The sequence below is a fragment of the Lissotriton helveticus genome, chromosome 7 (assembly GCF_964261635.1).
Source record: "Lissotriton helveticus chromosome 7, aLisHel1.1, whole genome shotgun sequence".
Taxonomy (NCBI): Eukaryota; Metazoa; Chordata; class Amphibia; order Caudata; family Salamandridae; genus Lissotriton; species Lissotriton helveticus.
Window position 1 is genome coordinate 1,274,912,620 of NC_136068.1, and position 25,898 is coordinate 1,274,938,517.

A 25,898-nucleotide genomic window follows, 5' to 3' on the forward strand; every position below is an offset into this window, starting at 1 on the left:
ACACGCACACCACTCTCAGGACGCTGTTCTTGAATTTGTTAGGCATGTTTCCTGTGCCCTGTTTGCCCGTCCCCACCACCCCTCTGAGGTCGGAGATAAATCTGAAACAGTGTCCTCCCTGTACGCGTGTGCCCCGTCTACTCCTGATGCTCATGCTACAGATCTCTTGGTAATCTCTTGCCCAACATGGATGCTTAACTCTGCGGCGCAGTAGAGCCTGCCTCTCTCCATTCGATGCATCCCTCACCTTGCACAGCCTCTGGTTTCTGAACATGCTTGCCATGTTTTACTTTATTTTTTTTACCCCACATATAGCTGCAGTTTATTTTTCGAAGGCACAGAGATCCGATGCCGACATTCAGTAGAGTTTGTGCCTCGAGGTGAATGAAGCTTTGTAGCCGATGCAGGTATAGAGTTCCGTTCCACAGGTTATGAGGTCACAGGCCATATAAATACTTCAACTATATAAAGAAACAAAAGATGCGAAAATGCTCATGGTAAACACGTGCTCAGTTACTTACCCCGTCTGTGTGATGTTTCAGCTCACCGGCTCTCGTGCAGTACTTGGGCAGACAAATCTTCTCTTACGTGTGAGGTGAAAGCTGTAGTCTCAACCACCGTAAACCAGCTCCCAATTAGGACAAGCTCCTTTCCTTGCCCTTGGGTAGGGCAGGAGCGCACCACTGTCTTGATGGGTCAGGGCAGCACTTGATGGTGCTTCTGCTAGTGCTAATGGGTAATAGTGACTAGCAGGTGCACAGGACCTCCACCCTAGGTTAGCACCAGGACGGGACCAACCCCTCCCGTAAACCCGTCTCAGCCAGTTTTATATCTACGGATCATCGTGGGTTGCTTGATGCTATCCACTTCCAGGCCTCAAAGGTCTCTCTCTGATACGTGGGCATTTTTAGATCTTTGGGGTGACCCCCAAAGGAAGAATTTGTGTTCTTAGGGGAAGTAAATATAATCAGTCAAAACTGTTGGAGCTGCGCACCTGATCAATGTCCTGCTGACAAGTGGTAATAAATGACTCTGACTCATTGATAGAGAACTGTATCAGCTTGTGTATAGGCTGCCTGCTGATGCCTTTATTAGACCTGTGAGAGATGAGGGACTGCATAGCCCCAAAACCAAATGCACAGCTTTGTGCCGCTGTTTTAGCGGGCACCTCTTATTTGAACAACTATTATCTTTAATCTGCAATATTCCAAATTTTTAACCATGTTTTTACTCTTATGTTTCCAACTTTAGTTATCTCCATTTCATCCAGAGGTCCAACGCTCGGGCTATAGTGGCAATTTACAGGTTTCTTATATTCAAACTGTGCCCATCCAGGCCTTTTAGAAAGAATGAGTGATGCATAAAGTCCATCGCAAGCAGTCTTTAATATTTCATGTAAAAATACCCAATGCATTTCGGGCTGCCATGTGCCCTTCGTCGGGGGTCAAAACAAGTAAATCATAACATGAATACATTATTAACAATCCTCTTACTACATGAGCAACATCATTTCACAATTTCATTCCCTTCGTTTAAAAAATAAAAATAAAAAAAAAATTACCCCAAACTGCATAGTCTTACTAGGTCTCCCTCTCTGTTATTAAAGCATCCCGTTCCATGCCTTCATGCTCAGGGTGTGAACCGAATTTCCCAAACACGCTGTTTATTAAATGAATTACTCCCGATGGTACTCCCACCCCTCCAATTTCTAACCTTCTGTGCTCATGACACTACCGATGTTTCTCTAAGGAGATCCCCTTCTTTTTATCATCAAGTCCGTTAGTTTGTAAACATGTGCGATGCTACGTTTATTTTCATTCTGGCTTTATCCTATTTTCAGCTCAAAATCCCTCTTACGCGCATCTTAAAAATACCTGCAACCTAGATCTCCCACCATTCCGCATACCTGCTCGGCTGATGAAACAACGTCTCCCTCCCTCGTCATGATTGCTCCAAGCTGTTAGAAAGTGTCCCTTCCCGCCCATTCTTTTAAATCACTACACCCCAGCACTCTCCCTTCCCATTGGCCCGGAGCCTAAAGCTTCCTGTTCCTTCCTGCGTTGGTCGCAAAAAGAACTGCATTGCCCAGAATACATATCTGCACTGTGGAATACGGTCCATCAAAATTGTTAAGTAAATAAATGTCACAGTCTCCAATATGTCCTTGAGTTCAGTTGCTGTCTGTGTATAATTCATTCGAACCACATGCGATGAACTTTGATGGTTTCTCCGAATGTTTTAGGATCTCAAAGCGTTCTTCATTCTTTGCATGAATATATCCATTCTTATTACGGGTGCAATCCCTTGGTAGGGCTATAGTTATGACACTTATGTAAAATGAGGGAATGCACACCTTGTTTTTAAACCACGTTTTTTTTCAACTTCATATTTATCAATCCTTCGGCGTGATTGCGTGCAGATTGGCTGGAAGGCATGCCCTATTGCCACTAGTTACGAAAACTTTGAGAGATGAGGGACTGCATAGCCCCAAAACCAAATGCACAGCTTCGTGCCGCTGTTTTAGCGTGCACCTCTTATTTGAACAACTATTATCTTTAATCTGCAATATTCCAAATTTTTAACCATGTTTTAACTCTTATGTTTCCAACTTTAGTTATCTCCATTTTATCCAGAGGTCCAACACTCTGGGTATAGTGCCAATTTCCAGGTTTCTTATATTCAAACTGTGCCCATCCAGGCATTTTAGAAAGAATATGAGTGATGCAAAAAGTCCATCGCAAGCAGTCTTTATTATTTCATGTAAAAATACCCAATGCATTTCGGGCTGCCATGTGCCCTTCGTCGAGGGTCAAAACAAGTAAATCATAACATGAATACATTATTAACAATTCTCTTACTACATGAACAACATCATTTCACAATTTCATTCCCTTCGTTTAAAAAAAAACAAATAAACATTACCCCAAACTGCATAGTCTTACTAGGTCTCCCAGTAGTGCAAAGCGAAAAAATTGTCCTTAAATTATGGGATGCCGATCTCCCTGGAATGAACCCCGACTGATCTGGGAGCGTAATGAGTGGCAGCATAGGCTGTAACCTATTAGCAATCAACTTGGCCAGGATTTTAACATCCACGTTCATCATTGACAGTGGCCTATAGGAATCCAGCTCCTCCTCTTGCTTGCCAGGTTTGAGGAGCGTGATAATGACTGCCTCCCTCATGGACTGGGGTAACACTCCCTCCTTCAGCGCTTCTGAATATACTGTCAGCAGCTTAGGTGCCAATTCCTAGACATATGTTTTATAGAAGGACGTAGTTTGGCCATCCGGCCCAGGGGCCTTTCCGAAGGGTAAGCTTCGTATAACCTTGGCTACATCTTCCGCGGTGAACGGGAGATCCATGTACTCTCTATGGTTGTCATTGAACCAGACCAATGCCACTGACTCAAGAAAGCTCTGCAACCCCTCAGTGCACGGCCCCTGAGTAGTAATATATAAACGGGAGTAAAACGCAGCGAACTCCGCTAAGGCTCCCTCTTGGCCCCTGACAGTGACACCATGCGGGGTTCGTATTTCATGAATGAATGTATGTAGCTGACCGAGATGGTCTAATCATACCAGCTAGTGTACGACCCAGTCTGTCTCCCTCGCCATACCTCCGCGCCTCAGCATATTTCCCCAAAAACTTTACTTCACGTTGGGCCTGCTCTGCAAAATCTAGCAGTTTAGATTTCAGGATATGCGCTATGTGTGGTTCATTTGTGGTTTAGAATTGCTCCAAGTTCTTTTATCGGAGTTTCCAGAGATGTGATTGTGCCCCGGATAGCCTTTAATACTCCTGCCTGCCTGGCAATACACTGGCCCCTGATTACGACTTTAAATGCCTCAGTTACCAAGCCCGTATTATGGGCAAAGTAGTCTATAATGTCTGCCCTTATCTCTTCCTTGAAGGCTTCGTCCAGGAGGGCGTGTGGCGGGAGACGCCAGGCAAAGGCACGGGGAAGGGACCCCGGGAGCAACAGCCGTAATGAACCTGGGGCGTAGTCCGACGGGGAGTGCGGCAGATGCAAAATGTTAGTGGTCCAAGCAGCAACATCTCTAGAAACCAGGCGAGACCAAGCGCTGTGATGATCAGATATACATGTGCCTTCTTTCATCAGGGAGTGCCCACTGTGCCATATATCGACTAAAACCCCATCAGAAATTATAGCCTTCAGGGCAGCGCTGGCAGCCGGGTTTAGGGAACCGGCTGCACCCTTCATGTCCATCATCTAGGATCGCTTAAAATCCCCTCCCCACAGTATTGTACTGCAACCAGTCGTTCTGACTCTAGTCCAAATATCCTGGAAGAACTTGGGGGAGTCTACATTCGGCCAATAGACTGCTACAACGACCAGGGAAATCCCTCCTAGCACTCCATGGATAAGGACAAACCTCCCCTCGGGATATTTATGTACCTCTCCCTCATGCCAATCCACCCCCCCCCCCCCCCCCTTTGACCAGCCCAGCCACCCCTCTGGCATAGTTGGAATAAATGGCAGAGTACACGTTCCCCCACCTGTTATGCCTCAGCCTCTGATGGTGTAACATTTAAATGTGTCTACTGCAATAAACATACATCTATATTATGTCTGGATAAATAAGCATGCACAAGTCTAGATTTTCTACCATCATTTAGCCCTCTAATATTCCACGTAAGGAAATTTAGTGTTGCAGCGTGCTCATGTTCACAGTGCACCAATTAAAATGGAGCAGGCATCAGAGGTACGTTCACTCCCAATCACAGGCTGTGTGCACTGACCAACATCACGCAATCATACTTGCAATGAACAAAAACAATCCCTACCCACCTCCCACTCACCCCAATCAGGTTGCAGAATACCCTCCCAGAACAAACTAAAACACAAAAATCCACTTGATGGTAAAGGGAATCTTCCCATGGGGGCGTGGTGACACCAGCAATCTCCCCTGCTCGCACAGGGTGGCTGGGAGTACTGCGGAATAAGTTACAAGCCCTCCCCAACAAACCCCAAACAGACTGAATATCAAATTATTGTGTAATGCGACACCCACAGTCACAGACCCATTCACTACTACGGGTCTTGTGCACAGCTACCTGGGTCTTGGCCGAGTCTAGCTGCGTAGTCCGGGTAACCAATTTGGAATCTATGTTTCTTAGGCTCGAGTGCATTTCCAACATGAGAGTGCGCAAATCTTCACCTTGATTCTCCACGAGCAGGTCCTGTTGTCCGTCCGATTGTGCATCAGAGGTTGGTTCAGTTTGACGCGTAGCTAGTTTATTGTCAAAAGTGAGCTGCAGTTGCTTAGCATCTTGCTTACCTATGTTGCAGACGCAGTCGGAAGTGTGTAGACTGTGAGGGAAGGCAGAGTGCACCCAGCACTCCCAATCATTGCACCAAGCCTGCGCAGGTGTGGTCCGCCACTACTTCTTCCTCTTCAGCAAAAGCGTCGCCCAAGCCACTCGGGTCCACTCAGCACATTAGCACTCCAGTAGCGCACTCTATATGTCTGCTCTCCTCAAGTAACCTTTTTGTAGCCTGCAATGCTCCCAAGTAGCAGCACCGAGGAGATTCATATGAGTGTATATAAGTTCAAAATTTCAGAGGACCTCTAATGCACCACTGGGGTCATGCAGGCCAAAAGCAACGACGCTGCAAGGGGGTACCAAGGCAGTCACCAACAGCCAGTCGCGTCCCAAGATGCGTCGCAGTTAGCAATATCACCCAAATCTCCGGCGGGGTCCCCACCAGCTAATCTTCAATGCGGCGAATACTAAGCGCCCCTCCAGTACAATCAGCACTTCGCCCACCGCAATGTACAATTACAGGTGCTATGTACTCAAATAGCCCACACTCGTGAACTGTGGCAGCTCGCAGCATCAACTAGATGTCGGCAACAGTGAAGACCAGTTAAGGAAGTTCCGGCGCCAACTGTTCTCACACCTCCGCCCGCATACTGCTCCGCCTCAGTGCACCCGTGGGTTCCGCAATTAGCACCATCAGGATCTGACCTAGTTGTTGAGCAGTTCGAGGACATCGGACAGAGGCTTGCCACTACATCTGCAAGGATTACAGCAGGATTAGTCTCAGCCAGCGGAGAACACTCTGAGAGCGGCCATTCCGCTGCTTGGCAGACCACCCCCCCCCACCGCCCATGGATGTTCAACCCTTTTTAGGAGACCTATATATTCCCATGTATACTCCTCACTTTAAAATACAATACATCCACAAAAAATCCTAACTGTTCTAATTCCCTTCCTTCGTATGATACAGAACGATCAGGGTGCAATAAAATTGTTAGTCCATGCTCCTAAAACAATTGAGTGATCATGGTGATCCTTTCTCCTGAATCAACTAGCAATCTTTTTTTTTTTTTATTTTTTAAATCTGTCTATTTGTATTCATTTCTAAAGTTCAGCATTACAATAGGCGCAGCATGACAAACAATGCAGCCTGTCAACCCGTCTTGGGTGGTAATGCACCGACAGTGCGATACACATGCATCCCAACCCCTAATGGTGAACATTTACAACAAAACAAGAACATCGAACTGCGGCACTATCACCGAATTACATTACAATTCGTCCCTCCCTTCACGACCCCCCCCCCAGCCCGAACCCCCCCAGCCCCACCCTCTGGGCTCGCGCATTTCCATGTTTAATGCTTCCTCCCCGCTTCTTCATGTCATGCACCAAGCAGTGTGCCAGGTAGGACGTCCGCTGCGCGCTCCCCTCACCTGCCTGCTATGTCAACCTATTGTCCCGCCACCCCCTCTGCCTCGTCCCTGGCATTCCCTGCCGCCTGCAGAATGTGTAGCATAGGTTCCCTTCGGAGTCCCACTATTTCCTCCCTCCGGATATCAACTAGCCAACTTGACTGTTAATCCCCAAATTATATCAGGGCTCGACAAATCCGCTCGCATTTGCGAGGGAGAATGGAGGAGGACGAGCTATTTTTAGGTCCTACTCTCCCTTGCTGGCGAGTAGGAAGATAAACTAACTTTTGTCCTCTGTCTTTGAAAATGAGCAAAAGTAACCAGATTTAAAGGCATTTTTATTTTTCACAAAGGGGCTGAGCAATAAAGATGCCTTTAAATCTTGTTAACTTGTCTCTTTTGCTCCGTTTTCAGAGACAGAGGTCAAGTAGGTTGCAGTTGGATCAAGGGGATTTTGCAAGTTGCAGGACTAGTACAATTTTTCAGATTTGTCGAGCCGAAACTGGTCTACACATTCACACAGATCACCTTGTTTCTTATGTTCAGCCACAGATACAACTGTAACTTTTTCATGTTTTGAAGCTTGACACACTTTGGCAAAATGCCCAATTTTTTTAAATTCACAGTAATCTGATTCAAAGTACGAGACCGTGGACATTTTTTCCCATTCCTACTCTTTCTCGTACGGGCGCAACCTGTTCACTGTCTGTTCTCCAATTCCTTTGCTGATTTGAAAGATGTTTCAATACTTTTGACAGTCTTAATTTTGTCTACTGATGTTGGATTTCCCATGGTTAGTAATGTTTACCGTATTTTCGTATCAGAACAGTCACTAATGAACTGGTCACAAATAAGTTAGTCACTGAAATTCTCAAATTGTCATTCAACAACCAGTTTATGTAAGGATGAAATATAAGAGTCAGCATCTTCATTGGTTTTCTGTACTCTTTTGGAAAACTTATGTCTGGAGACCACTAAACTAGGTAGGCAGTGTCACAAATCTGTTTGCTACCCGTTTCTGTTTCTTGAAAAACATTCTGGAAGATGTTTAAAAAGTGACCTGCTTTCAAGTCCAATGGAGTGAAGCAAATCATATTTTTTTACGCTGAGGCCTGAATCTTGAAGCCACTATGGCTCCTACAGGCCTGAAAAATCAAAAAAACATTTTACTAGACCTAGTGATTTAAATCTACTCGACCTAATTGTAATGCTCTTGACCCTTGGAGGTCAAGAACCTCTTGGCTCTTCACCTCCAAATGTGTGAATTAAGCATGTTTGCTGTACAAAAAACACTTTTGGGTGATTTAATAGACAATTTTTTTCCCATCAATAATACAAATCTAGCAATAGGATGTATGTGACCCCTCACTTGCCGTTTGGTTCATTGACAGCATTGTCATAAGGGCGGGCAGGATTTGTCAAATCATGTTTAAAAACGATCCCCTCTAATAAATACATAATTAAAGCATGACATGGTAGCACACTGTCACTTGTAATCAACAGATTTTACATTGAAATGGCCACAAACTTTCCCACTGTCGTGTGGTTTTACTGATCAAACTATGCAGTGTACATACAGTGTTTGGAAATAGTTTCTGCAAGTATGTGTCATTTGCATATCACAGTTACGTATTCTGGTTTGTTTTGCTATTTAAATCTTTCTTTGCATCATACTACTTGATAAAAAAAATGCTTTCATAATTCCCGATAAATTTGGAAATATGGGTAATATTAATTAACAGGCTATTTATTTAAATGTTATGTGTTAGAGAAAATAATTGACATCTTCCGACACTCACATGACAAACCTCTAACTCTAGTAAGAAAGAAAAATAAACTAAAATTTCCAAGCAGTAGTTAGTAAACAGACAAACTGACATTTGACCTCTTTCCTTGAAAAGACAGCAAATGTGTCAAGATAAAAACAAGATTTAATGGAATCTTTATTGCTCACTTTCTGAACGAACAGAACACCTACTCCTTTTCAGTCTAAATTCACTCACCAGATGGGACTAGTAGGTGCTAAAAATAGCTCGACCTGATAAACGTTTACTCACAATTGCGAGTGGACGAATACATTTTTAGAGGCCTGTCCTAAATACATTTTGAATGTATTGAACCATTGTCTCCAAATATGGGTGAGTCTCCTGGAGTGTCTAAAAATGGTGGATGTAGACTCAGATTGCATTTTATGTACAATACTTATCCCCACACACACTAGCTGTGTATATTACTATTATTATTATGAGCTAGAAAACTGGTGTACACAGAAGTGTGCCCTAGTTTCAGTAAAACCTGGATTAACTACATAAAACTAACACAATGCTGGAAAAAATGTTTACGTCATGCAAAACTGGTTGTCACAACCATGCGCTTGGCAATCAACTGTCAGCGATTTCCTGTTGTAGAAGTGTTATATATGTGTACTTAAAAAAACAGCTGAGCACCAATAACGACTGCAGTGAACATGGGCTCCTCGTGCCCGAATACTGGTGCGCATTGAGAAAGGGGCCCAAAGATAATGGATTTAAAACTCTACAAGCAGGCGTGACGCCGGTGGCGAGCCGGGTCTGCGAGTACTGGCCTTATCGGGCTGTGGCGTAGCAACAGCGGTTTGGGGATCTGGACGCGGTCTGGACCGTGGCTGTGGAACACATCCTATCCCGGATTTGGCGGTCTGCCTGAGGCTCCCTACGTATTGCGGAGGTGCACTACCCCTGGCGGTGGCTGCGAGGTGGGGGACCCCCTTCCCGGCGCCTGCCCGTCCCCGCCGGGTCGGAGCCCCCGCCTGTGAATCCCCGACATTGCTTTACGCTGCTCCTCCAGTTCCCGCCCGCCCTGCATAGCTTGGATCCCCGGGTGCGATCGGCCCCGTGGTGGATACACAGATGCTTGGAACTGCTCCGCTGGAGGCGGTGCGGGATGGGGATGCTTTGTCTTTGGGAGCCGTGCTGGCCGCCATTGGGGACCTCCGCAACTATATGGCTTCTTTGTTCCACGCTCGGATCTCAGCTACCGTCGCCACGGGCCGATTATGTGAGGGCCCTGGTCTGTCTGATCCCCCTGGAATGTCGGCTTATTCTGCGCCACGCCTGCACCTAGGTGATCCGGGTCCGTTTTGTGTTGGGGCCTTACCACCGTCACTCCGGCCGCTTGGAGAAGCTGACCCTATTGTTCCACCATCCCACCCGCCATCTTTGTTGTTGGTTGACTTCTCACTCCTGTCCTCGTCTGGAACTGTTGCTTTGACGACCCGACGGTCTTGGTCGATTCCCTTGGACTATCTGCCTAGTATCTCGTTAGGGGCTTTGTTGGGTATGTACTTTTATATGGTGGAGGCGAGTATTGTGGCGGCTCTTGGCTGTGGAGTCCCGACGGATCGTACCGGACCCGCTGCGTGGATTCATGGACATACTGGGACTTTGCATTGTCTTAAGGGGGTGCGGATGCTGGCTACGGTCATTTATGTGTTTATTCGTCAGGGTCAGGGGTGAGTTTGTTGACTCTGATGGACACCTGGAACTTGTGGTGAGCTATCTATTCGTCATCTCGGCTGTCGGGTGGTGGGGCCGGGATAAACGTCCTCTCCAGATGCTGTTGTTTTTATGTTTTGTTAGCATACCGGTTGGATCGATGCCCGGGGATGTTGGCTGTGGTTTGGGGGTCGTGGGGCCGAGGGCATGTCTGTTTCTCCTCCTCCCCCGCTGTTAGTTTCTTTTTTGTCTTCTTTTTGTCTCTTTTTGTCTTCCCTTCCGTGTTTTATCCCTCTTTCCTCGGTCTTTTGTCTATATTTCGGGGTTCTACTGGGCGACAGGCACGCTGCTAGAGGGGGGGGGGGGCGTAGTCACGTGCAGTGGTGCAGGGTGGGGGGATGATGTTTTGTATTGTCTTATGTTTCTATGGCCTTCTTTATTTTTGTTGTTTTGGTTGTTTTCCCTTTTCCCTTTGTTATTCCTTCTTGTATTCTCTTTCTTCTCGTGTATTTGGGTCGGGCAGGGACTGGGTGGTGTTCCTTTCGGGGTGGGTTCTGTGCCTTGTGTTTTTGGGGTTTGCGCTGTTTCTGGGATTTTTGTGTGCGTAGCGCTATTAACAATATGTCCCCATTGCCTGTTCGCATATCCTGTTTCTCCTCCTGATTGTGTTTACAATGGGTATGTTTCCTCCTTTGTGGCTTGTTCCCGATACAATTCGCTTTACTGAGTGACGCCGTATCCTCTCTTCCGGCTGTTAAAAGTGCCCCTTTTAAGTCCTGCCGGATAGCGACTTCGTTTGTACAGACATCCTGAAGTGTTTTGTCAATTGGTATGGGCGCAGTCTTGCGCGGAATGTAATGTATTGTTTTTCCATGTTGGTTGCACTGCTTTGCGCACGACTCCCATTGTGGTGGCACCCTTAATTGCTATTCTGTCGTACGGCCCACCTTGTTGGTTGTCTGACCTGAGTGTACGAATTTTCTCTAATCTCATAAAATGAAACCCATTTGATTCTTTTCCAGTCTGCTGTTGGTACGATGTAGTGATATTGTTTTTTGCTTTCCGCTTTTTGTGCCGATCTGTAATGTTCCTGTTTGTCATGGCGGCCGGCCCGTAGTGGTTGTAGGCAGACGCTGTGTACTGCTCACCAGCTTAATAAAGGTTTTCCAAAAAAAAACCAAAAAAAAAACTCTACAAGCATAGGGATTGAAGTGTGTGGAGTCAACGGTTTAACAGGCAATGGTGACCGTTGAGCTCTGCATGCAGAGCGACTGGTTCGCTACCGACAACTTTTCACAGGATACTAAAACGGGTGATACCTGCAGTTTTGCAAGAATCCCACAATGGACTGATCGCATTCTGATGCTAGCAACAAGTTGGAAGGTGATGCAGGACCGCAACAGATTAAATCCTAGGCATGGGCTAAGCAAAGCCATAATTTAAAATTAAGGGTTGGAGTGACACCTGTAGCCATTAGGCATCTTTTCTGGTGATCAATGTGTTCCCACTCGCAAGACATGGCTGTTCTGGTAGGTAGGTTAGGCCTAAGTTGTGTAGTGCCATAAATGTGTGCATGAGAAGTTTGAAATTAGGGGGGTTGTGTATCAAGGGACAGTGGAGCTCTCTGAGGTGTGGTGTGAGTCTGTGTGGGAGGTTGAAGATAAATCTGGCTGCTGAGTTCTGATTGGTTTCTAGTTTTAGTGAGTTGCTCAGTGATACTGGGTTAGAGGTTAATCCTGTGGTCGAACTTGCCTGTGACTAGTGTATGAGTGACAGTTTTTCTAGTGTAGCCTAGGATCCATTTATTATCTTTTCTTTTTTTAGGGAGTTTATATAGCGCGAACTTGACCCGGTATAGGGTATCAGCTCTGTACATAGCACCAATTCTGTTACATGAGGACACACATTCATTTTTGTTAGGCACGAGGAGATTATGTGATTTGCCCAGAATTACATGATGTTCAGCGTCATTGCCGAGACTCTAACCTGTTTCTTGTACTGGGAGTCTTGTACGAGAGGGAGAATGAGTTGCACGTCATCGGTGTAGGAATGGATGTTAATGTGTAAATAAAGTTTGCAGAGGAATCCTGTATGCGTCAAGCAGGTGGGGCTGTGCAATGAACCACTAGGCACTCCACAGATGTGTTTGAGGGCTTCTGAAAAAAGTACCAGGCTGACAGCTTGTTTTCTCTCCAGCTAAGGAGCAGATCCAGGAGAAAGTAGGTCCGTCTTGTGCCAGCGCCTGATGTGGATGGGGGTGTGTGATAGTGTCAAATATCCAGGAGAATGGGAGCTGCTGAGTCACCTCTGTCAAGGATCATGCAGATGTCCTCTGTGGCGACGATGAGTGCTGTTTCTGTAGTGTGGTTGTGCCTGAATCTGGACTGCATGGCATGAAGGAGCTGATGGTTGCTGAGGTGGTCGTTGAGGCGTTGGTTTCTCGAAGACCTTTACTGGGTATGGGAGGAAGAAGATGAGGCTGTAGTTCTAAACTGTAGCTGGGTCAGCAAATGTTATTTTGGAAGGGATGTGACAGTGGCATGTTTCCAGACATTTGGGAATGTGGCTTAGTCAATGGAGTTGATGAAGATGGTTGTTAGTGCTTCACTGATGGGCACTAGTCCTATGGTGAAGGTGTGGTGGGGGCGTGGGTGCGATGGATTATCTTCATGATAGCAGTGATTTCTACTGTAATGGTTGAGGGCCTTAAGTTGAGGGTTCATTCTTCAGCCGTGATGGAAGTTGAGTTGTGACAGTGATTGGTTCCGGTTGAGGGCTAAAGATGCCATATATTCAGGTGATTTTTGTTACAGAAGAATTCAGAGAGCTTGTTGCAAAGGTCTTGTGAGGGGTAGATGTTGCTGGGCGCTGCAAAAGGCATAGTGAAAACTTTGGTGAAGATTTCCTTGCTGCTGTTAGTCGGAGTCAATTTGATCTGCAAGAGTTGTGCACTTGGTTTTCCATATCTGTTTGTGGTAGTGCTTTAGGGCTGTTTTGAATATGTCTTTATCTGTGGTGTCATGACTACTTAATTTGCGCCCCAGTTGCTTGCAGCAGCATTTTGTCAGCCTGAGCTCCTCTGTGTACAAACTGTCCTGTAGTAGGGTTCTTGCCGTTGGGTTGCACTTGAGTGGAGCCAAGATGTGTGTGCTTGCTGTGATCCAGCTCGTGTTGGCTTTTGGCAAGTTGCTGGTGTGCTCAGGCCGGTGTATGATCAGGGCGAAGCCTACTCCTTTTCTGTGATGCTTTTCCAGCTTTTCCAGCTCTTGCAGAAGATTCCAGCGGTGGTAGGTCTGTGGTGACGTGGGGCTAGTATGCTGAAACAGACATGGGCGTGGCCTGTCCAGGTCATATATCATGGCTTGATGACTGTGACATTGTGGTTTGAGGAGAACCAGTTGGCAGTGTTGGTGTGTTTGGTGAAGTTGCTGAGTGAGGCCAAGGTTTTCTAGAAAAGCCTTAAAGTTTGGGTCAGTGTCTTCTAAGTGAAAATTAAGGTCTCCAAGGAGGAGGATGGTGCTGGTGTTGATGAGTATGCTGGAATTTTATTTTTGTTCCTTGTACCACAGCAACAATTGGGCCGCACTAGGTGTATATTGTCACCCTGGTGCCTTAAGCATTTATCTCTGAAACTCCCTCCATTGGCCTTTATTTAAAATGAACACCTATAACGCTAGGTTTATTAACATTTGTATTTGTAAAGTCCACGTTCACTCCAGACGGGGTATCTTCGCGCTGAATAACAGATGTTTATTGTTACCCAACTCAAGGGTACTCATTTTATCGACCTCGGGTGGATGAAAGGCCAGGATTTGAACCTGTGACCAAGAGGTCGAACACAGGCCCCTGCAATGGATGTATTAGTCCACTGACCCAGCAGGCATTAGATCTAAGCACTACACGATGCTATTGTTTTAACTATGCTCAGTTAGAAAAAAGGATGATCGCTTCTTCTAGCCTTGCATGTAAATCATTTTTCAAAATGTTCAGTTTGTGGGTGTTCGCAATATAGTCTTTGTCTGCTCCTGTCATTAATCAATTTGTTGTTTTTACATTACAGGTTGGCCTAAGTTCTGACCTTGATATTCCAACAGGTGAGTCTTCTGGGCATTTAGATTGAGGGTTATTAACCCTTTTTTTAATCTATATATAAATATTTGTATTATTCAGCATTCTTATTTTGCATCTTGCATACAGCAGAAAGAATAACCACAATCAAAACGATAACTTGTTTCACATGAGGTACATTCCAGAAGGACCGTGCATTAACACCAATTAAATCATTGAATGATCAAGGTTATCTCCAAATTGTAGTAGCCCCGACATTAGGACCCCTCTGAATGTTCATAAAGCTTTGGTATGTGTTTTTAACAAGTCTGATTATGGGTACCCTAAACCAAGGCATTAAGGTTTGGTGTTGAAAGGTGGGGATACTCATGTGTCATTCAACAGAGCTAATCCTCCACCTCTTCATGGGCCCCATATTTTGCGAAATTTACGTGTGCATCCCCTGCTTATGCAGGTAGTGTAGTGTACTCCGTGGCCATGTAGCAGTCCATGCCCTCCTCCACTTTTTTATCGTGAGAGTCTCCGCGACTCTGCAACACCGTGCCACGTCTCTTAGCCACAACCAGGCCTAATGGTGCGAAAGGTAGCTGAGCCCTATTTATATCGACTTCCCTTGGTATACCCAATTGGATAAACCCAGGATTTGTGGGTATGGGTGCCCCCAATACCCTACCCAGCTTTTTCACTATACTCCTCCAGTACGATTAGATTTTGGTGCATCCTCATATTGTGTCTTAAAAATCTCCCTGCATTTAAGACCGAGCAGTGAGTCTGCCCTTCCCATCTTATGTAGTTTGTCTCTGTCATAATAAATTCTATGCAGGATTTTGTATTGGACCAGGCGTAATCTTAAATGGCCACCTCCCCAAAGTGCATCAGGGGAGCTTCCCAATCTACATCTTCTAATTCTCCAATGTAACCCTCCCATCTCTCGCGCAATTTCCCGAGCTTATACAGTATGTTATTGTTTATTGTTTTATATATGTAGACCCCCTTTTCTACCAGCTTGTCTTGTAATAGTCACCCCTCAAGAGGGGCATATTCGGGGAGTCTGGAACACGTTCTTCCCTCTGCTCACCAGCATGGCATAGTTGCCTGTACATAAAAATAATTTTAAAAAAAGAGCTCTATGTAGCCCATACTCTGTACTTAGCACAGGCCCCTCTAGCCCGAAGAAAAACACCAGTGGGAGCAGATGATACGTGTTCTGGAGGGCATATAATAATTATGGCAAAGTTATAATTTTAAAGAGAGCCGCCCTCTCGATCAGTGACAGGGGGAGGTCGCTCCATCTCTACACTTCCTAATGTCCCCATACCAAGATTGCGTTGCCTGCATAGCTCCTTTGGGGGGGGGAATAAAGATACCCAAGTATTGGAATCCATCAGAGACCATCCTCCGGTCACAAGGCAGGGGCAGACCAGGTGGGATTCCGCCGAGGCCGAATATTGTCGATTTATGCAAATTGATTCTAGTACCTCCCATACTCCTCTATTGTGTCAAACCGGGTGGGAACAGTGTTGTCCGGCTCTGTAACATAAAGTACGTCGTCCTCCTAGCGGGAGATCTTCTCTTCCCATTGATCAGTAGGAGTTATTCGGAAGCCTCGTATTTATGGGTGGCAACGAATGGCACACGCCAGTGACTCCAGGGTAAGCACAAACTGGAGCGGGAAAGGGGAACACCCCTGCCTCATGCCCTGGCCGATTGGTAAGGCTTATGAAGACACCCTGCCTGTTCACTCTAACTGGAACTATGGCCACGGGTGCTCTGTACAACAGTGCTACTCGACTGTGAAATTTAGGCCTGACGCCGAATTTACTAAGCGAGTGATCAATGGACTGCGTCGAACACTTTTTTTCCTCGTCTAGGGAAAGAAATAAGTGCGGTGTGTGGCATTCCATGACCCTCATCAACCAGTTGTGTGTTCTACGTGAGTTGAATCTAGTGGCGCAGCAGGGCATGAACCCTGATTGGTCTTGCACCAGAGTGGCTATATCCTTTAGAAGTTGTGTCGCTAGGATCGTGGCCAGGATCTTCACTTCAGTGTTTACTAGGGAGATGGGGTGATAGGAGTCGAACTGGTCCCGAGGCTTACCCTCCTTTTGTATTGCTACAAATTCGGCAGACCACAGGTCTATAGGTAAAATTCTTTCTTTCTGCGTGTCCTAATAGAGGCGCAGTTGGTGTGGCCCCAGCAGATCTATGCATCTCTTATAAAACTCAGCCGATATTTCATTTGGGCCAGTGGTTTTGCCAATTCTCAATTTAGACATTGCCTCCTGAATTTCATTAACCTATTTTGATTCACAACTCTGTTAGAGAGCAAATATTTTTATGGAATTTGAAAAGTTTCAACAATTACATATGTTCCAAACATTCAGCCCGCCTCAATTTCCTACTTTATGAAACTGCCACGCTTTTCTCGAGGTTCAAATCCGTCAAGATACTAGGCAGACTCCATTTGAATGCTCCACAATTGCCCTGACAGTATTTAAGATGGCCCTAAAAGCCACATTTCTACAGAGAATCCTTACCGACTTTAGCCATCAAATGAATTTCTACCCAATCAAATTGTTTTTCATAAATCTAGTTAAATCTCAACAATTATGTCACTGCTAGGATCATGTGTTGCTATTGTTGACAGTTCTGCTTGAAGGTTGTGTATCTACCCAAACTGTAAAACAATTCATATGTACCAAATTTTAAGCTATGCATCGCATTTCTGGTATAAGTACCAGTTTAAAACCGTAACACAAAAAAAACAATTTGCCTAGCTTTAGTGAAGGTAAGTTTAAGTTGGAAACAGAGGCAAGGATTATGCTGTTCGTACGTTACTTCATTACAACATTTCCAAAACCGCAGCCAATTCAATATTAACAAGAAATAAAACACTGTTCCAGAAACCTTAGGGAAAAATTTTAAGTCCATCCTCTAACCACAGCATCTGGTTCTAATATAGTCTATCTTCTCTTTCAGGGCACCCTCTTTCTTAACGTGAATCACGCCTAATTTGAATCCTCATGCGTCTTGTCGACCCATCATTTCCTATAAAGAGAGGTAGCCCAGAAAATAACGGTCTGAACATCTTTGTCAGCAGAAACACCTTTAACAGTAGAGAAAAGAACACATTGCAATAATAGACAAATGAACCATTGAATAACTTCCTTCGAATGGGTCATCCTAGTATCACAACTTGTACAGTTCACAAACCCTGAATATGAAATGCATTACTTACTCCAAATGGGAAGGTAAGCATCAAAATTGACCACCGGGTGGGATAAGCTGTAGTCATTGTCTGCCAAGTGAGCTCACAGTGCTGAAAGCCAATCGAGGCCATTGGCCCCCCTTGTTGAATGTGCTCCAAACTTTTTGGTGTCAATACCGGCTTCCTGCATCACCCACCGGGCTATAGTAGGCGAAAACACAGTTTCGGTAAGGTAACGAGGAGCTGCCTTTCCCCCAGGGGGTGGACCCCTCTCATATCTTCATAAGCCTTAGGACATTGTATTACACACAAATTGGGTGCATCCTTAAATGCCGGAAAAGAAATGATGTGGATGTTAGACTTAGTCCATCTACTTACTGTAAATGCCACCCCATCTGGGGAAAACACTCCGCTAGAGAGGTCCAGGGCTCTCGCATCAGAAACCCATCTGAATGAGACCAGAGACCGAAGCATTGCAAACTTGGCTGAATGCTCTTTCTGGGATAAAAATCTATTCGGTTGCCCAGCTAGAAAAAGATTGAGAACCTGATTGATGTTCCACAACTCAGAGTAACGAGGTTCTCCTCTTTCCCCCCACTGGGCTGCCTCAACCGGAGCATGTCCCGAAGAGATGGCGGACCTGAAGGTGTTAATAGATGGGTAAGCTAACCCCCCTCTTCAGCTAACCTTAACAAAGAAATAGAAGTTCAGGATTTGAAATACTCCTGTGCCCAAGGGATCCACACCCTGTTGCAGAGCCCAACACACCCATCTCGTTGAGGCTGACTGCTATCACTTGGTTGTTTTGTCTGACCAGCCTTGAATGGGAGGAATTAAGCATATTGCAAGAGTGCTGGGAGCGACCAACATTGCATGCAATCTTCCAGGCCATCTGCTGCAGTGAACCTTCCATCACCAACCTTTGGTGTGAGTTACTCAGCAGAATGTGAGGAGAGAGTGGGAGTCCGATTGGAGAATCCCAGGAAAGTTCTAGAAGAACTGTAAACCACATTTGAGACCTCCACAAGGGTGCTATGATGACCACCTCTGATGGCGATCCTCAAGTGACACTCTGGTGATCATTGAAAAGGGGGGGGGAACACATATCCCTTCACGTCGCCACGGCTGAAGAGCCGAGGCAGCTGGTGGTCGAGACAGGATGCAAAAAGGTCCATTGAGAACGGGCTCATCTGTCCCAGAGCTGTAGGTAGACCTGTGTGTCTAGCTTCCACAGACTTGAGTCTCAAAGTAGCGAAAGTGCCAATACACCAGGTTTAGCCTCGGAGGTATTCCACCTCAACAGAGATGTGATTCCCCAGGCAAAAATTATTTGCCAAATCTGCCAGAGCTTTGATCTTGTACCCACCAGATGATTGATATAACAATCACTGATGCGTTTGTCCGTTTTCTAGAAGGACACAAGATTGAATTCGGTGTTTCGTCCAACACTGCACCGTGTGAGAACTTTCTAGGAGCTCCAAACAGTTGATAAGTAAGCTCTGTACACTGGTTTGAGGACCTTCGTGAAGCACCACAGGGCAAATGACCGACTGAATGGAAGGGCAGTGAACTCTAATGTCTGGTCACAGCAGATAAATTGGAGAAACCAATGGAGGGGAGGGAAAACTGGGACAGTCAGGTAGGCAACGTCTTTCAGGTCTAGACGCACCATCCAGTCCAGTGGCGGAGGTGGATGCCCTCCATCTTGAAGTGGCAGTAAACCAGCCACTCGTGAATTCCCTGAGATTTATCACTGTCCTCTGCCCGCCCTCAGATTGCTGATTAAACCATTTTGCTGCGTCACAGAACAGCAGATGGCCCCTTTTTGCAGAAGTGCATAAAGGATAATTACGCACTTGTATAGCGCACAGCTACCCGGAGGCATCTCGGCGCTTGTACGAATACCGCTAAGGAACCCTTCCTGGCCTTTCCCTGTGATGTGCCCACTCCTGGGCACCCTCAAGGTGAAGCCAGGCATCCTTAGCGTTGTTGGGGCTGTTGTGGAGATTAAGCAAGCTATTGCCCAGAGGTGCAGAGTGGGACTCCGGATTAGAATAGGCACCGAGGCGAGAATTATCAGGTCCGAGGAAATTGAGCCCAAGAACCCGCCGAGGCGGGAATTGAACCCTGGTCCTGGGCCAGACTTCTGCATCAGGGTCTGCCGCTCTAACCATTGAGCCACACTTCCCCACTCTACCTCCTGGCTATAAGATTAGCGGCCTGGTGGGAGAAGCAGGTGAGGCAAGGCCTGGAACCCTTGTAGGGAACCCCACAGACCTCCTTGTGCCACCACGCCCGCCTCCGATGAGGCTAGGTCGCCTGGTTTGAGATCGATCTTAATAAGCAAGGAGCGGCGATGCTCAGTGGACAGAGCACAATTTGCATTTCCAAATAAATATTATTGCGCTTTGGACCCTCCATGAGGGGAATGAGGAAACCTCAGACTATTGTCTCCTTGGCCATGGCTTGGATCTTCATCATTGGACTTAAGGCGTTGAGGAGCTTGTCTTAGCAAGAACACGAAGAGTTGTTAATACCCTTCTTAGGTGTCTTTTTCCAAAGGTTTGCAAAGATACCTCCCCACATACTTGGCCGACTTTTGTGCTCTTGTATGCAACATTTTCAGAGAGGCGCTGCTCGAGGGGCTCCTAGGCTTCCTTAACTGCCTTCTAAATCAAGGCATCTGCAACCTCTTAAAACTCATCGTCCCATTGGAGAAAGGGCAGGGAGTCATCCTCCTGGTAAGTGCCTGCCCAGGATGTCAGGATTTCGTATGGATGCGTCTTGTGCACTAGACTGGGGTTACTACACCGCTATCAAGAGGCTTGGAGGGGAGGGGGTGAAGAGAAGTGTTGTCTGAGCAAATATATGGCACACAGTGAGTGCAAATGTGGTTCTGGAAGGGGGCCTAGATGATATGGGTGGCCAGAGACCCACAATTAGTTGGGGCAAGTCCTAGAGACTCGTACCCCACTGATCACTGGGGAAAATGCCTGGCAAGGTGTACCAGTCAGCCTTCACAGCCATGGAATTACAGACCTTGGAGGCGTTGTTAAACTGAGGGATACATGGACCTCAGAGGTGAGTCTGATCTGAATTGCAGTAATAGTACAGACCCCCGAGGCAGTCCCGCGGCAAAGAGGAACCTGTTACGCGAGGAAACTGCAAGCTAGAAGCAATAAACAGTAATCCAACACTAATTACCAATACGCAATGAAAATTGAGGCAATTGTCAGAGTACGAGGGGGGAAAAACACTTAACGTGGCTACTGAGCAGCGACGACAGAGGGAGCCCTGAAAAAGAAGATGGACTACATTGGCACTAGAAGCTGTAGAGAATGGACTTAACCCATTCGCCGCAGGGATAATTCCCCGGTGGTGCTGGGGGGAGGGGAACCACGCCCGTTTCCATGGAACGCTCAGCATAGCAGGGGAATTATCCCCGCATGGGCGTTCCGCGGTGTTCATGACGAGCTCAGCTCGTTAGGAGCACAGCGCCACTGTGCCTCATGACGGGTTGAGCTCGTCATGAGCACTCAAGTTGTTAATATGGTTCCCTAAGGGATGATTTAGGAGCAGTCCTTTTTTTCTTGTTATTGTTAAAGGCTGCGGTTTTCGAAATTTTGCAATAAAGTGAAGTAAGAATAGCATAAAATTTGCCGCTAGTCCCAACATAGAATTAATTTATCCTGACTGCTACTGTAATCGGTGGCTTTGCATATGCGGATACTACCTTTTATACTAGACCTATATTGTTATATTCTTCATCGATCCACAGATTTTTATCACTCAAGATATGGTTATAAGTGATCCTAACATATTAGTGATTTCTTAAAGAGTTACTTTGTACGGGTGTCTAATAAAGAACCAGCAAAATCTGCTGTGATGTGAGCATTTAGAGTGATTCAAATTTCCACTGTTGAATGTTTTATGGCTCATGATTTTAGCACTTTGACAACTATCCCCCACCCTAGGTGCACCTTCAGAGTTCCTATAAAACTTCCTACAAAGATGTCTCTGTGCTTGCACGTCTATATACTTTTTACCATAGGATCTCTGTTTCTTGGAAGGTGAATAAATGTAGACATATATGCACCTTTGGTAATTATAAAGGTGAGTCTCCAAAGTACGTTAAAATCGCTTTGTTTTAATTCATGCAGAGAAATAAAAATAAACCTGAACTAAATACACAAATGGCTGAATGAGTTGTAAAAAAAAAATATATGTATATGGATGGCCACAGCAAGCATCTGAGCTGTACATAGCAGTTTATGCTCATGTTGTCCTTGATTTTCACGTGCATTTTCTTATTCTTCCAGACCGCCTCAGAATCTCCTATAGCCGCAGCAGTGGACCTGGAGGACAGAATGTTAATAAAGGTATGAATGTCGTTGAGAAGGGGCCATGGAAGAAATGTCACTGCTAGGTGTTTGAGAGCAAGGTTCAGGTAAAAGTGACATTGCAGAAGATGAGGAACATTAGTACAGATAGCTTGGAACTAAATTTAGGTAAACATTTGATTGGGAGGCATCATTTCTGTATGTTTTGAGTTATCAGTTTTGAGACCATATCAGATTGACTAATTTTGCTTAATCAGGCGTTGCAGGTGCAAATAATATCCCCTCTTTTTCCAGACTTTTCAATCTTTATTTTGTGTAATTGTGCTGGGAGTTCCTTTTTTCGGTTTAGCCAGTTTTACTACAATTTTATTTATAGTTTGACATCTCCACAAAACATTCCAAAAAATGCTACTTTTTGATTAGTCTGTACATGGAAAGTTTAGAGATAATCAGTTTAGCAGGGTTGAGAAAAAAGGAAGATACCAAAAAACAAAATCTCCATGCATTTTCCATAGACTTCTTTAGATAGGGGTACAGCAAGCACTGCTATTAAGTAGCTAGTCGTCATTGTAAATCACTTGTTAAGGCCAAGACAGAGTAGTATGAAAATAAAATAACCAGTTTGACAAATTGTAAAACTTTTTAGCATTGTTGAGTTGCTGGCAAATCGCATCTGCAACATTATTCCCCTTCCGGTTTGGCAAGAGCTGTGCTATAGTGGATTTTTTTCTCAAAGTGGAGTCTGTTGTTCAGACTACCACCTTAAAACCTTCTCCCATCTGTTCTGAGTCCGAGGGATTGTCTATCACACTAAGGCCTCTTGAAGGCTGTCTTTCCCAGTTGGACCCCCTTCACTGCGGTTAAGGCTAGAGTATGGCTTTCCTTGTTAAATCTTGTTCTCTGTTGGGAAACTATCCTGTGAGGATTGTACATCAAGCATCAGATGAGTTTGCCTCTATACTGAACTCTTAGTGCATTGCATCTTTTGCTCCAGCAGCAGCTGTCCTTGGAAGCAAGTTGGAATCACTCCTTTATTTAAAAATGTAGTCTGCTCAACGTAAGGTTTTGAGCTATTGCAGTCTTAAAGCACTGCTCCTGGTTCCTATCAAAATCCTTACAAAAGTATTCACCAAATTTTGTAAGAGTTCATAAATAAGTGATCTACTTGCCCGACTTAGTAAGTATTTAGCTAGCTGCACAGCACCGAAACTGCAATTCTGGGATCCGCGTACTTACAAGGATTACATCCTACGTGGAGGACAATTGAGCAGTCAAAAGGTCCTCTTTCAAGTGTGTATTCAAGGCTCTGATACATTGCGTGCTTCGTTAATCATCTCAAACCCTATGCTATTTGACATGTATACAAGCCCTCTTGCTCAATTGGTCAGTTAATTTGGTTTCACCTTTATGGCCTATGACACACAGCTGGCTTTTCACCTGGGAAATGCAGGGAGTCTCTTGAAGGAGTGGGTTAAAGCTTCATTGACTTAGTTAAACTTTTAGGAATATTGTTTTTGGTGGTTCTGTCAAGATGTGGTCCATGCGTTGAGGTCCCATGCAGCTTGGAACATCGCCCACCCCAGTCAAGGAGATAAAATATCTGTTAGTACACATTAACAGAATTAAATGTTCTTGTATGTCATACGAGACTGCACCCCAAAATGTGCCTAATGCTAACTTGCCTGTCGGAGGGAAGAGGTACAAGTTATTATTCTAGCAAGGCTTGACTATTGCAGTGCTCCATCTGAAGGTCTTCCTAAGTATTTGTTGGCAACCCTGCATGTACAGAACTTGGTGGCAAAGACTTCCCTATCCATTGCTAGAAGGATCTAACTTCTTCGCTTTTGAGGTTGCTGCACTCCTAATTGCCACCTTTAATGAAGAGATCGTATTCAAAAGTATGCATTCTCACTGGGGTCTGACACCACACACCCCTTGAATACTTGCAAGCAAAACTTTGGCAAAACTGGAGGATGAAGGCTCCCTGGTGGAGAACAGTGACAGGATTGCCAGTTTAGAAAGTGCAGAGCAGGTGGCTGCTCATTAGCTGGCCTCGCAAAATCCACTACCTGTACGTTTTAGAACGGACACGAATTACCTCCTGTCCAGGAAGGACCTTCTGAAATCTCTTTCCCATCTACCTTCTAGTGAGCCTTCGTGTCCCTGCTGGTAACTCATTCTGGTATCTTTTTGGGTAATATTGTGCTTTAAAAGACCAGTGTTAACTAACCTGTTACCCAACTTGTTATGCAACTTTAAGACTGCAACTTTCCCACCCATCCCCAATTCCAAGCAGAAGACTGCCTACTAGTTTCGTGTAGTTCCTACATATTCCTATACAGAATCTGCGCATTCAGATAACATAAACTGTGGGTTTGGTGGCAGACTGGTTCCGAGCACCCCCACTGAGAATGTTAACCTGTTTGTATTAGCTAGCTCTCAGTGCCACTAGAATAGTCAACAATAAAAAAAATGCTAGCGAACTACTCTCTTTACCAGGTAGCAGGACATAAAACTATCAGTGAGCCTCATAAAAACATTGTCTTTAAAATCATTTAAAAATAGCTGAGGGGAGAGATTTGTTTTTTAATTCGTTTTTTTAATGGTTACTTAAACCAAAGTCCTAGTTGAGTTCATTTACATAAGTAGAACCACTACAAGCGCCAGAAGGCCATGCGTTTCCAGCAAAAGTCTAAATTTTTAGAAAATGTATCAAATTTAGTTGAGTTTTGAAACCAAAAAGGAAAAATCCGAATTCGTTCCCAGCACACGGTGAGCCAATTATAGATTAAGTGTCCTGGCTGGGAGATGCAACATCGTCGTTTCTCGCCGCTGCAGAGGACGGTCCTTGTAAAACCTCGCAGAGTACGTCGATGGAGCACAGATGATATTGAGAACTGCCAATAGCTGATGTAGAGGCAGCTGGTGCTGTAGTCTATACCCGAGTGCTAGTGGAAGAGCTGATGCTTAACCCAGTTGTAGCAAAAGGCACGTGCGGTTCTCGAGGAATGCCACCATCAATGTAGGAATACGCTGGGGACATTGCCGAGCATGGGACCTCACGAGTTCCTGCCTGGTATTCAAGTCCATAGGTGTGTCCGATGGAAGTGTCAGACAGAGATCCAATGCACATTCTTCTCCGCAAAACAGGCATCGAAGAACATGTAAAATGCAGTCCATCCAGACTGGTCTAAAGTATAGGAACCAAGAGGCGCTCAGTTCCTGTAGACTAAGTGTGCCCAGATGTTGAACCATGCGTTCACGTAATTTGTGCTCTAGGAGTGCTTTTGCCATCTCGTTGGTGATTGGGCCGTCCATTGCGCAGCAGAAAAATAACAATCAGGATTCCTGCTATTGAAAGCAGGATGTAAATTGTAAATTGATACTTGTATAGCGCACTACTCACCCGCAAGGGTCTCAAGGCGCTTGTACGAATACCGCTGTGGAACCCATCCTGGCTTTCCCTGTGAGGTGTCCACTCCTGGGCACCCCCAAGGTGGAGGCCAGGCATCCTTAGCGTTGTGGGGTCCGTTGTGGAGATTAAGCAAGCTATTGCCCAGAGTTGCAGAGTGGGACTCCATGATTGGAATAGGCACAGAGGCGAGAATTATCAGGTCCGAGGAATTTTTTGAGCCCAAGACCCGCCGAGGCGGGGAATTGAACCCTGGACCCGGGGCTAGACCTCTGCATCGGGGTCTGCCGCTCTAACCTTCGAGCCACACTTCTCCACTGCGAAAGACCTCTTAAAATTCTTCCCAATACAAAGTGTATAAAATTTGGAATAACTCAGAGGACTGTCTGAAAGGTGCTTAGAAATCCTGACCCTATGGTCTTAAATAGGTCTACAATACCACTCGTATCAGACATATTAAAGATATGACCCACCATTTCTGCGAAATGTAACGGGCAATTTGTACGTATCTCGGTTGAGGTCCTTGCGATTTGAAGATCAAAGGTCTCTCTGTCGGAGTTTAAGGGTACGGTTTACTGTAAAAGCGTGGCTTTCAGTCTGCTCAAAGTATCAAACTGTATAAAGGAAACATTCAACGAAGGCAATAACACAATACTTGCATACAGCAAGTAGCCCTGGAGTTCAGTGACTATATAGGCAAT

At 45.4% G+C, this 25,898-nt stretch overlaps 1 protein-coding gene across 1 annotated transcript in view; it reads left to right on the forward strand.

The window, feature by feature from the left end:
• Positions 1–25,898, forward strand: part of MRPL58 (mitochondrial ribosomal protein L58) — a 152,207-nt gene that overhangs the window by 14,607 nt on the left and 111,702 nt on the right. Inside the window, exons 2-3 of the mRNA XM_078654486.1 lie at positions 14,230–14,263; positions 21,765–21,824. Coding sequence (XP_078510612.1) covers positions 14,230–14,263; positions 21,765–21,824 — 94 coding nt within the window. The remainder of the gene's footprint in view (positions 1–14,229; positions 14,264–21,764; positions 21,825–25,898) is intronic.